General features: G+C 39.6%; 1 protein-coding gene and 1 non-coding gene across 21 annotated transcripts in view; both read right to left on the bottom strand.

Moving 5' to 3' along the window:
• The window catches only part of MPDZ (multiple PDZ domain crumbs cell polarity complex component), a 193,465-nt gene that overhangs the window by 35,032 nt on the left and 145,420 nt on the right, over positions 1-13,013 (bottom strand). For 14 of the 20 annotated variants that reach the window (XM_039910725.1, XM_039910727.1, XM_039910728.1 and 11 more), the window contains 5 exons: positions 12,751-12,794; positions 10,053-10,175; positions 6,305-6,409; positions 5,604-5,716; positions 4,888-5,011 (listed from right to left, as the gene is read on the bottom strand). In XM_039910725.1, coding sequence (XP_039766659.1) covers positions 4,888-5,011; positions 5,604-5,716; positions 6,305-6,409; positions 10,053-10,175; positions 12,751-12,794 — 509 coding nt within the window. Of the gene's footprint in view, positions 1-1,720; positions 3,172-4,887; positions 5,012-5,603; positions 5,717-6,304; positions 6,410-10,052; positions 10,176-12,750; positions 12,795-13,013 lie in introns of those variants that run through there. The other 6 variants (XM_029055032.2, XM_029055036.2, XM_029055040.2 and 3 more) reach the window with 2 other exon arrangements.
• Positions 11,874-12,011, bottom strand: LOC114808493. The gene has a single exon (XR_003756341.1). It is a non-coding gene; the product is annotated as a small nucleolar RNA SNORA7 (small nucleolar RNA).

Here is a 13,013-nt window from a genome sequence, read left to right as displayed (position 1 = left end):
ATTCCCACACCTAGAAGATGGATAAGTTTATTCTTGCCTCCCTGCAGACATTCTTTTAGCTTCACAATTCAACCAGACTGGAAATGTTCAGAGTAGAGCTAAATCAATATATGACATGCCTAGTCATCAGATTTCTCCCAGAGAATGCATGGCAATAGTGCTCTATGATGAGATATGAAAATGGGAAGGGAATGCTTCAGCCATCCTGGTCCTTGTCCCACTCTTCCCATCTTCCTATTAATTGTTATCCTTCCCAGTGAGCATTTGACAGTCTCTTGATTCAATTCCATCTTCTCTTGTGTATTCCAACTTTTTCCTCCTGCTCTTCTCAGGATAGGCTCAATTTACCAATTCCCAGTCCGGGTTCACACCGACTAATCACTCTCTACAATTAATTTTTATGAGTTCCATGCTGTCACATTAGATTCTGTTGCCAAATTGTAAATTCCAAGCACTTAGTACAGTGTTCTGCACACAGTAAGCACTCAATAAATATGACTGAATGAATGAATTCACCATGCCATCTAAGCAATTGGGTACTCAAACCACCTACCATAGCACTTACAGACATATCTTCACACCCTAATGCTTCCTCCTACTGCTAATTTATTTTCATGTCTGCTTCCCCCCCTCACAATAAGCAAGAAGTCGGCTATAAGAGAGGCAAGATGCTGTCAGTTTCCCCAGAAAACAGCATGGCCTAGTGGATAGAGCATGGACCTGGGAGTCAGAAGGACCTGAGTTCCAATTCTGGCTCTGCCACTTGTCTGCTGTGTGACCTTGGGCAAATCACTTCACTTCTCTGTGCCTCAGTTACGTCATCTGTAAAATGGGTTTTGACTGTGAGCCTTATGTGTGACAGGGACTGTGTCCAACCTGATTAGTTTGTATCTGCCCCAGTGCTTAGAGCAGTTCTTGACAAGTAAGCACTTAATACTATTAGTTTTATTATTATTATTCTGTTTCCCTTGTCTTTATTTGGGTAATCTATTGCCTAGATAGAAGAATTCAATGAAAGCATGTTATATGTTGCTGATGAACATCTCTGGTTAAGTGTAGCGTTTCCTGGGTATAGGCCTTGGTGGTTTTTGTTTTGAGGCTTATTGCCTGTCCATATGGCTGTGCTGACTCTCTGGCTTCATTCATATCATCTATATGTCTTCTCATGCATCAGCATATCTCACGTATGTATATCTTAAAAACAAAGTGTGACGGTATTTATTAAGTGCTCACTATGTTCCAGGCACCATTCTAAGCACTGAGGTAGATACAATCAAATCAGGTTGGACAGAGTCCATTTCCCACATGGGCCTCACAATCTGAATCCCCATTTTACAGATGAGGTAACTGAGCCACTAAGTACTTAAGTGACTTGCCCAAAGTCACATAACAGACAAGTGGCAGAGCTTGGATTAGAACCCAGGTCCTTCTGGCTCCCATGCTCATGCTCTATCCACTAGGCTGCATGCTTCTCAGCAGCTACTTTTCTCACTTGGATGTGATCACCTTTCTCCAATCTGGCAAAAGTACATTTCAACCTTATCATTAATCCTCGGTATTGGAAAATATTCTTGAAAATGAGAAATACTGAGTTTTTCATAACATGTGGTATTAGGTTTTGCCAGATTAAAACCATGGATAGCATGTGTTCAATTCAACATGATAAAAACAAACTGAAATCTTAAACACTGAACAATAGACTAAAGAAAGCTTCCTCCTAAAAAAACAAAAAATCCATCTGCTTCTTTTATTTGTTCATAAATGAAACAGATTCACTTTTATTCACTTCAACTCTGCATTTACACAAGAATGCAGTAATAAAATACCTGTACACTACTTCTGCTACAAATATAGGTAATAGTTACAGTGACTTAACAGTCTAACGTTAGTTTCACGCTCTAAAATAGGAACACATGATATAATTCTTCAGTTGTCTCAAGAAACAGCTTCCTATCTTTTTTCTTAATCTCAGGCTATTATATTTTAAAATACTAATCTATCATAGTGAAATGAAGTGTTATGTTAATCCGCTTGTCTACTTGTCTACCATTAGCATGCCAACAAAATTACTAATATTGTTATTTCTCTGTAATTAAAATTAGTACTAATTGTAGACAGTTGCACCATTGCTTTGGTGTTAAAAATCAGAATTAAAATATTCCAGTTTTCTTATCTGTTGCTATCTTTTACTATGCCTGCTTCCTGCAGCATGAGCCTCACTATATTAACAGTCATAAACAAGAAGTAAACTGGATATAGATGGATCATTCTGGTGGTGATGGCCCAAGCCAGAACAAGGTACTTGGTCTAATCGTGGTCCAAGAAGTCAATTTCTAATTCTGTAACCTTGCACAGGCTGGTCCAACACTGGGCTATCTAAGAATATATTTTACAGCAATATGACTGCATTCTCAAATATTCTACTAGCTAAACTGAATATTTGCAGGATCTGTTATAATTTGTTAAAGGTTTGATAACACTATTCAGCAAACTGTCCAAGGTAAATCAGGTGATCTGGTCCCTTACAAGATCAAAGGTGACCCCTGAAATCCAAACTGCTCTCTTCTGCATTAATCAAGCCTGTGGGATTGACTAAAAACTCTCCTATAGCTTTGCCCAATGTCAACTTGCGCTTTAAAACATTTTGTATTCTATTTTTTCAGAAGATCTAAATTTTTCATAGTGTCTTAGAGTAGTCACCTCCTGCTATTTAAATCTTTTTTGCATTTTTATGGGAATCTATACTTCTTTTTCTGTCTGGAGTGTTTCTGCACTTAATACTTTTACTCCCTCTATAACAAAATTTCCGACATCTCTGCAAACATTCCAGTTTTGCAAGGGGATTACTAAAGCAAACATTCCTTCTCTCCTGGATTAGATGCATTCACTATAAGAATAAGGGGGGTGGGGGGAAAAAAAGGTCTTCCGCATGAAATACACAGACCCATCTATACGGGGTTGACTGCAGGACAAATACCTCTATTGTGTACAAAGCATGAACAAATTCACTTTTCTTTAGCCACTTTAGGAAAGTACAGTGAGAGTGACTGTGCCTTTTGTCCTCTTTAGGATAGCAACCGCTTCTTCATGGGTAACACCTTCTAGACTCTGTCCATTAACGGCAATGATCTGATCACCTCTTTTTAGGCGTCCGTCTTCGGCGGCAGCTCCCTAAAATTTCAAAGCCAACTTGTTTACTTCTGAAAAATCCCAGTGCAAACAGGAATTTGTTATACTAAGTTCAAACACGGAGATTCCAGATGACATGCTGAAATAGTAGATACATTCTAAGCACAAGTGAGGAAGAAACCTTTTGTTTGTTAGATACTAAAAGTAGTCTGAGATAAAGGAATACTGACGAGGGGTTCCTAGTATCAACTGCGTTTTTATTCTGTTCTAGCCAATCAGCCAGATTTATTGAGCACCTACTGTGTGCAGAGCGCTGTACTAAGCTGTACTAAGCACTTGGTTAGTACAGTGCTCTGTATCAAGTGCTTAATACAGTTTAGTACAGCGCTCTGCACACAGTAGGTGCTCAATAAATCTGGCTGATTGGCTAGAACAGAATAAAAATGCAGTTAGTAGACCTCATCTATGCCCACTTATTCTGTCACAGTAAGTACTCAAATACCGCTGATTGACTGATCCACTGAAACTCAAGGTTTAGCAAATTGATATAAATCATTACAGGATGCCCCTAGAAATGACTAATCCACCAGGTAGGTCATAAATCTAGATGAAGAAGGGTTTACAAGGAGAATGTTCTCCTGTTGCAGAGTGCAACACAGCCTCACTATATTAACAGGCAGAAACAAGAAGTAATCTGGATATAAGTGGATTGTTCGGGTGGTGATGGGCCAAGCCAGGACAAGGTACTTGGTCTAATCTTGGTCCAAGAAGTCAATTTCTAATTCTGTAAACTTTCACAAACTATTCTTATCGAGTGCATTCTACACTTTACGTGCCACATCAGTAATAATGCAATTAGATACAGAATTTCTAAGTTTTGAGAACAATTCATGGTAATGCAATTTTTAAAGTATATTCCAAGTTAGTACAGCTTTAAAAGTCTCCTGCTCAGATCTTTGGAAAATAGAACTCCTGATTATTTTTATCAATCAGTAGTATTGAGAGCTTACTTTGTGCTCAATAATCTGCACATCTTTGTGTTTTTGAATATGTTTTTGCTTATATTTAAAGAAATCTGGGTAATTATGCCTGTGGCTAGTTTGGCTACAGGTAGGTTGACTGAAGTCAATGGAAATAATCATAAATTCCAAAACAGCAGAAGTAAACCTGCACTGTGCCTAAGTGTCTGTGCACAGAACATAGCTATGTTCCATTTGGGAATCTAGGTACTCTGAAGTCTCATATCAAATATCACTAAGACATTTGGCAAAATCCAGGCTCCTTGATCACATATTTTCTAGACTTCTCCTTTAGCTTCTACAGGAAGCCTCATCCAGATATTTGGCTCTTTTAAAAATTACTAAAGCAGATAACTGTGATCGTATTTCTTTCTCTTACTTGATAGTTTGGATCGCTTTTTGTGTGTCTGGAACCTAAAACACTTTTACGTTATAATCAAATTGAGGTTGATCCAGAAAACTTAACTTAAGCCCATTAGCATTTGTGTGTGTGTATAAAGTTTATAAAGGGTTACAAGAAATGTGAATTTGTGCTTCTGTACCTCTCAGTATAACCAGGCTCATATTGGACAAAAATATTTAATGGCCTATTCCTGGAGGGAGCTTTGAAAGAAAATGTTTGCTGTTCATCATTTGGCATTACCTCAGGCCATAAACTAATAAGCCAGCTGCTGACCACTAACAAAGAATGTTTGGGAAGAGAGGAGATGTGGTTAAAATGTATATAGCATGTACTCACCTTTGCAAATACAGTTTTAACATAAATGGGCAAGTCTCCATGAGGGCTCCCATATCCACCTACAATACTAAAACCAAGTCCATCTGGTCCTCGATCTAGGGTAATAGTCTTATATTGAGGAGGCCTGCAACAGAATGGGGGGACAAAAACATGTAGCTCTGATTCACAGATTATTTGACAAAGAATCTGAGGCTAAAAACCAAATAGTCCAGATAATAGTCTGCTCACTTATAGCAGTTGGTACAGACAGATTTTTTCTTTAAACTTGTTAATGCATTCTGCAGGGTACATTTTAACTTCCAATAACATCCCAAAACTCCTTCATTATACTCCCCATTTAGCAAGTCTCCACACAGAACTTGATCCATCTCCTTTGAGATGGCTACAATGCAAGGTACTAAATGTGGACCAGAAGCACTAGTACCCCAGAGAACGGGTAAAATAAATATCTGATCTCTATATATTTGCCATACAAAGTAAATGCTATGATAACATTAATCTATTGGTAAGCAATACTCATTTATGCATTCACTCATCTATTGCCTGTTTCTGTAGTTTTGAATTCAAGAAAGTGGGGGTTGCATTTTGCATATTAGGCAAGTGTAAAAGTTGGAGTTGAAAAAACATGTTATCTTCATCATGTGTGAAATGATCGGAAGCACATATAAGTGTCCTAGAGATAACACCAACTATTACATCACCAGTGATAGACTCACCCTAAATCATCCTGAAAAATAGTGCTGGAGGTCAGTCCTCCAAACGAAAGCCCAGAACTTGTTGGATCCTGTTGCTGGCTGGTGACAACACTGACATCTCCTCCAGCAACTACCTGTATGCACAAGATAAGGAAAACGCCTTTCAATTAAAAGCTTTACAATTAAAATAATAGTGGTAAAGTAAATCCTACACAACTTATTTGCCTCTGAAAAACTATACAAGAGTAAAAGATGAAATGTAAAGAAAATTACTTTATGGACTTTATATTCTTAAACGTTGAGAGTTTCAGTATAATAATAATAATGATAATAATGATATTTGTAAAGTGCTTAAAGTGTCAAGCACTGTTCTAAGCATTGGGGTGGACAGAAGTTAATCACACTGAACACAGTCCCTGTCCCTCATGGGGATCACAGTCTAAGTAGGAAGGATGGAAGATACTGAATCCCAATTTTACAGATGATGGAATGAGGCACAGAGAAATTAAGTGACTTGCCTAAAGTCACACAGCAGGCAATTGGCAGAGCTGGGATTAGAACCCAGGTGGTCTGACTGCCAGGCTCATGCTCTATCCACTAGGCCATGCCGCAAATGTACAAAAGATAACCTCAGTGAGATTGTTTTTTCCAGCTTTAACATCAAAGCTAATTTATTCTCAAACATTTCGTGCTCTGAATATATCTATGAAGAAGCTTCTTACCTGTACTTCAATAGATCCAGAGGAATTTTTCAATAGGCTAACAGCTTGAGAATGAGTCATACCCTCAGTTGATGTGCCACAAATACTAACAATCTTATCCCCGACCTTCATAAAGGGAAACAGAAAAAAAAATCCATGAATTAAAACAGTCCTGAAAATATCCTTGTTTCCCACTAGAGTAGTCCTTGAAGTTTGATGGTGGTGGTGGTACTGTCAGAGATAGTGTCAGTGCGTATGGGTGTACCTGATAAAGCCAATGTTTACTGACAATCCTTTCTGTACTGCATGTCATCAATCAATGGTATTTATTGAGCCCTGACTGTGTGCAGAGCACTGTACTAAGCACTGGGGAGAGTATACTACAACAGAATTGGTATACACAGCCCCTGCTCCTGCACCATTGTCTTGGTTACCCACCAGCCTGGTACTCTTTTTTTTCCTCCCTCTTGGGGTCAGAGTCTTCAAGAAGCTTCTTTGCTAAAAGTGTTACCTCCTTCCTCATAGCTGAATGCCCAGCTGACCTATCTCCTGCAGCTTTCACCCAAATGTCAATTGCCACACCATGTAGTTTGCTACAAGTGTGGCCTAGTGAAAAGCAGTGTGGCCTAGTGGAAAGAGAACAGTTCCAGGAGTCAGAGAAACCTGTTTCTAATCCTGTCTCTGCCACCTGCCTGCTCTGACCTTGGGCAAGTCACTTAACTTCTCTCTTACCTCATCTGTAAAATGGATTCAATACTTATTCTCAGTCCTGCTTAAATTGTGAGTTCTGCATAGGACAAGGACTGTACCTGAACTGATTATCTTATATCTAGTCCAGTGCTTAGCACACAGTATGCACTTAACAAATGCCATAAAGTGATTCTTCTATCCACCTTCTGCGTAAAACACCATTTCCGCTCAACCTAGAGCAAATGTTTGGATATCCTGCTGAAATCCATTCTTCTCACATGTATTGCCCAATGAAAGTGTGATGTGAATAGGCAGTTCTTTGAAGACCAGAGTCTGTGTTGAGGATACTCAATATTTATGATCCTGTACTGCCACTCAGTATTATGCTTTGTGCAAAGGAGGCCATTGTGGAACTGCTCTAGAAATCAAATATGGCTTGACTGTTGGTCCAGGTCTCACAGTTATAAAGAAGTTTGGAAACTACAACTTGCCCTGTAAGTTTTGTTTCGATTGAATCAGGTTGCCACATTGGTAAATCAATCGTTCATATTTATTGGGCACTTACTGTGTGTGCAGAGCACTGTACTAAGAGTACAATATAACAGAGTTGGTAATCTAGAGGGGAAGATAGACATTAATATAAATTATAAACATCCACATAAGTGCTGTGGCGTTGAGGATGTGTTGAGACAAACATTAATATAAATAAATTACAAATATGTACATAAGTGCAGTGGTATTGAAGATAGGGCGAATAAAGGGTGCAAGTGCATCCAAGTGCAGAAGAGATTGGAAGACGAGAAAATGAGGCTTCTTGGAGGAGATTTTTTACAAGGCTTTGAATGTGTTCTGGCTAGGTTGCAGTAGGAAATCAGAGAGGTAAAGTAGGAGGGGATAAGCTGATTGAGTGCCAAGAGTAAGAAGCTTCTGTTTGATGTGGAGGTGGATGGGCAACCACTGGAGGTTGTTGAGGAGTGGGGGAAACCATAGACTGAATGGTTTTGTAGAAAAATGATCCAGGCAGCAGAGTGAAGTACAGACTGGAGTGGGAAGAGACAGGAGGCAGGGAGGTCAGCAAGGAGACCGATGCTGTAATCAAGGCGGGATAGGATAAGCTTGGATTAATGTAGTAGCAGTTTGGATGAAGAGGAAAGGGCATATTTTAGCAATGTGAAGGTTGATCTGACAGGATTTGGTGACAGACTAAGTGGGTTGAATAAGAGAAATAAATCAAGGATAATGCCAAGATTACAGACTTATGAGACAGGGAGAATGGTGATGCTGTTTACAGGATGGGAAAGTCAGGGAGAGGACAGGGTTTGGGTGGAAAGATGAGGAGTTCTGTTATGGACAAGTTAAGTATGAGGTGTTGGTGGGACATCAAAATAGAGATGTCCTGAAGGTGCCAACTCCAAACCATGAGCTCTAACAACCAAAATCATAATGGTATCATTGGTAATTTGGAGGAAGAGGTGATATTTTATCCATCTTACATATCTGCTCTCTTTACTGATTACTCCAACTTGCACTCTCATTCCTTCCAAATTTACCTTCTAACAGTGCCTCACTTTTGCTCACATAAGGCACATATTTCCTGACATTAGGAAACTCACAATCTAAAGGGGAGACAAAAAGCAAACTCCCTTCCCCTCCAAATCAGACCACCACTCCATCTTCAAAGAACTTCCCAAGTAATTCTCAAAAAACAATTCACGTTGCCTCAACAATATCCTTAGCACTTATATATTTGATTACTGGTCTTAGCATTTAAAAATTTATGTATAATTATATTTGTATATTCAGTTATTTATTCAGCTATTTTCATCCTGATAAACATTTGTATTGTGTCCTTGTTCATCTTCTTCCACTTTTTGTAAATAATTATTAGCTGTCTGGTCACCCCCATTAAACTATCAAGCCTCGCTTCTGTTATACCCTCTCAAACGTTTCAAACTTATTAAGTGCTTTGTAAATACCACTGATGAGAATGATTTGGGAGTTACTGAAAAGCAGACGTGTAGTTTAACTCACAAAATCTAGTCCCCTTTTCTTCCTTTTGGTTCTTTGAAAACATTTGCCATTGTCCTCTAATTTGATATGAATACATTTTATTCAAAGAGCTCAAACTATCTTCACTGAATTTAGAGTTTTGATGAACTCACAATTAACAACAAAACTTTCTATTTAGGTTGAAATGTCGTGGATTAAAGAAAGATGAGAGCTTTTTTCTCAACTGGTAACACTGACTCTGGCAATCAATAGGTTGCAAAGGTTATGTCAGTTCTACCTTCACAGCATCACTTAAAAATCCACCCTTCACTCTCCATCCAAACTGTTACCACGTTGATCCAAGCACACATTGTCTTTCCCCACTTCAGCCAAAACTTCACTCCACTGCTCAGATCATTTTTCTAAAAAGATGTTCAGTCCATGTTTCCCCATGCCTCAAACAGGAACTCCTCACCATTGGATTTAAAACATTCAATCACCCTGCCCCTGCCTACCTTACTTCCCTGATTTCCTACTACAACCTAGCCTGCATACATCGCTTCTCTAATGCCTACCTACTCACTGTACCTCAATCTCATTTATCTCACTGCCAACCCCTTGCCCATGTCCTGCCTCTGACCTTGAACTCCCTCCCTCTTCATATCTGACAGATGATTACTCTCTCCATCTTCAAAGTTTATTAAAATCACATCTCTAAGAGGTCTTCTCTGATTAAGCCCTCACTTGCCCTTCTCCGTTTCTCTTCTGCATCACCCATGCTCTTGGATTTTTACCCTTTATTCACCCCACCCTCAGTCCCACAGCACTTATGCATTTAGCCGTATTTTAATTTTGTCTCCTCCTCTTGAATTTAAGCTTGTTGTGGGAAGGGAACATATCTACCAATTCTGCTGTACTGTAATCTCCCAAGAGCTCAGTACAGTACTTTGCACACAGTAAACGCTCAGTAAATACAATTGATTAATTGATTTATTATTTCCGAAAGATCTGACACACAGGAGGCTCAGCTAAACAAATCTAAAGCAGTTTCACATTCTTTGCCAGTCTACAGTTTCCCCAGAAAACTTACTCTGAGTTTCTGGGTTTGAGCTGCAACTCCATTTGGGTGCATCATTGCAATGAAAATAGGTACATCTCCAAGTGGGCTGCCCACGCCTCCAGCAATGCTGACTCCCAGGGAATCAGCAGGATCCTATCAGAGGAAAAGAAAAGCAACTCGCATCAACAAACCTGAAGCATTTATCATGGAATTGCTGCAAGGCGAAAATCGCCTTGACTGGAGGTATGTGGAGTGGAAAGCTTTGGGTGTAAATTTCTATTTTCTTTATGACTGTTCCATTCTCCTTAGCTGTTCCCCTTCCCAATCAGAAACTTAGTAACAATAAACCAGGACAGACTTAATAAATGTCAGGCAAGGAGTCTAAATTCCATTTAATAAATCCCAAATGCCCTTCATCTTGTTCTTGTCTGTCCGTCTCCCCCAATTAGACTGTAAGCCCGTCAAACGGCAGGGACTGTCTCTATCTGTTGCCGACTTGTTCATCCCAAGCGCTTAGTACAGTGCTCTGCACATAGTAAGCGCTCAATAAATACTATTGAAGATTTACATTATTTTTTAGGTTTCCTCGGAACTGTCTATGACCATGCGCTGAATGGAATCACTTAAATGACTGTGTTCAATCAATCAATCAATCGTACTTATTGAGCTCTTACTGTGTGCACAGCTCCATTCTAAGGTCTTGGAAGAGTACGACAACAATATAACACATATTCTCTGCCCACAACGAACTGTGTTCTTTTTACCTTGCGATTTATGAGTCAGGGTGAACTGAAGATGACTGGTGGTGGTGCAAGGGTAGGGGGAGTGGGGAGATGAATAAACGAGTATTAGAGTAAAGTGATAGACAAATTAATTTGATGGGCCTCACTGATCATGAAAAGTACATGCAGACCTGTGTCTACATCAACCCAATTTGCTCCAACTGCATTATTCCCAGAAAGGCCTAGAATCAAAAGACAAAAAAAGGAGCAGATAAGTAGCACAGTTTAGTGGAAAGAGCCCGAGGCTGGGAATCAGAGGACCAGGGTTCTAATCAACTCTGCCACTTGCCTGCTGTGAGACCTTAGGCAATCCATTTTACTTCTCTATGAGAAGCAGCATGTCCTAATGGATAGAGCTCAAGCCTGGGAGTCAGAAGAGTATGGGTTCTAATTCCAGATATGCCACTTTTCTGCTCTCTGATCTTGGACAATTCGCTTCACATCTCTGTGCATCAGTTACCTCATCTGTAAAATGGGGATTAAGACTGTGAGCTCCAAGGGGGCCAGGGACTCTGTCTAATCTGATTTGTTCATTCCCACTCTGGCATTTAGTGTAGTGCCTGGTAAATAGTAAGTGCTTAACAAATACCACAATTATTAATATTATTATTCTCTATACCTCAATGTCATCTATAAAACAGGGATTCAATGTCTGTTTTCCCTCCTATTTAGCACCAAGAGTCCCATGTGGGACAGGGGTTGTGTCCACCCTGATTATCTGTATCTACCCCAGTACTTGATGTTTGATTGTACTCTCCCAAACACTTAGTACAGTACTCTGAGCACAGTAAGTGCTCAATAAATATGATGGAATTAATGAATAGTACAGTGCTTGGTGCATCTTGTCCTGTCTTACACTGTCCAGTCATCTCTGACCCACAGCGACACCATGGACAAATCTCTCCCAGAACACCCCACCTCCATCTGGAATCGTTCTGGCAGTGTAACCATAGAGTTTTCTTGGTAAAAATTCAGAAATGGTTTACCATTGCCTCTTTCCATGCAGTAAACTTGAGTTTCCACCCTCGACTCTCTCCCATGCAGCTGCTGTCCAGCACAGGGAGTTTTGACTTGTAGCGGATTGCCTTCCACTCGCTGGCCACTGCCCAAGCTAGGAATGTAATGGGTATGCCTCTGCTTGACTCTTCCTCCCACAGTTGAGACTGATAGAGTACTAGAAACTCTCCAGGTGCAACCCTGAGAGGGGGTTTGATACACAGTAAGTACTTTAACAGATCACTTATCTGTGACGAGAGGAATGCTTGTACTAAGGTTCAAATTAATTTCTTTTGTGTAATTTGGAATCCCAGACATGTTTCATGTGCCCTGTGGTCTATAAACACATACACAAACATACACACACATAGCACCCATATTTAACATCACATTGAATCAAAAGGGTTAAAGAAAATGCATCTAGTTACTCAGATGAAGAGAGTTTACCAGACATCACCAATCCCAGTGTGTATCCTACAAAATGATGCCCTGGCTTCTGCTTGATATGGAAGCTTCTGGTCATAACTTAACCTCCCATCCAACTGCTTATCATTCTTCAGTCATCCCCCAAATAGAATAACCACCTTAAGGCTCCTATTATTCTCCCTAAAACTCCTCTCACTTTTTTCCACTTAGTTCTGCCTTTTATTGCAGGCTAGAAACAAAGTGGAATGCTTTAGACAGCTACAGAAACAGCTTTCTGTGACAAGAAATCAAGAAACAGTAACTACACTGTAAGCCCCTTGTGGTCAGGGGTTGTGTCTACCAACTCTGTTGCAATGTTCTTTCCCATGTGTTTAGTACAGTGCTCTGCACACATTAAGCACTCAACAAATACCAATAACTGACTAATTACAGTAGAAGCAGTAACAGTCATCAAAATGAAGCCAGCTGAAAATGTAAAAATATAGCTGATGCCTCAATTATGCCTGCTTTGTATCCCAAATTACCTTTTTAATTTCAACTGTTCTTAATCCCTGTATTTCAGATGCCACTGTGAAATAAAGAGAAAAGATTGCATATGGTTAACAGTACTGTTTCACTTAAAAGTATAAATATGATTATGTGCTATATGAATAAGAGCAACACCTCAAATGGGTTCAGGACAGACTATGGTCCTAGTTTCCATTATTTGAAGGCTGTGATGCCATAAAAAGAACTGAATTTTTCATGCTTTCAGCCTGGAAACTATTTCAGAAAAAGGAAATTCCTA

This window comes from Ornithorhynchus anatinus, chromosome X5 (genome assembly GCF_004115215.2).
Source record: "Ornithorhynchus anatinus isolate Pmale09 chromosome X5, mOrnAna1.pri.v4, whole genome shotgun sequence".
In the NCBI taxonomy this organism is placed as follows: domain Eukaryota; kingdom Metazoa; phylum Chordata; class Mammalia; order Monotremata; family Ornithorhynchidae; genus Ornithorhynchus; species Ornithorhynchus anatinus.
This window is presented reverse-complemented; position numbering and strand designations above follow the sequence as displayed.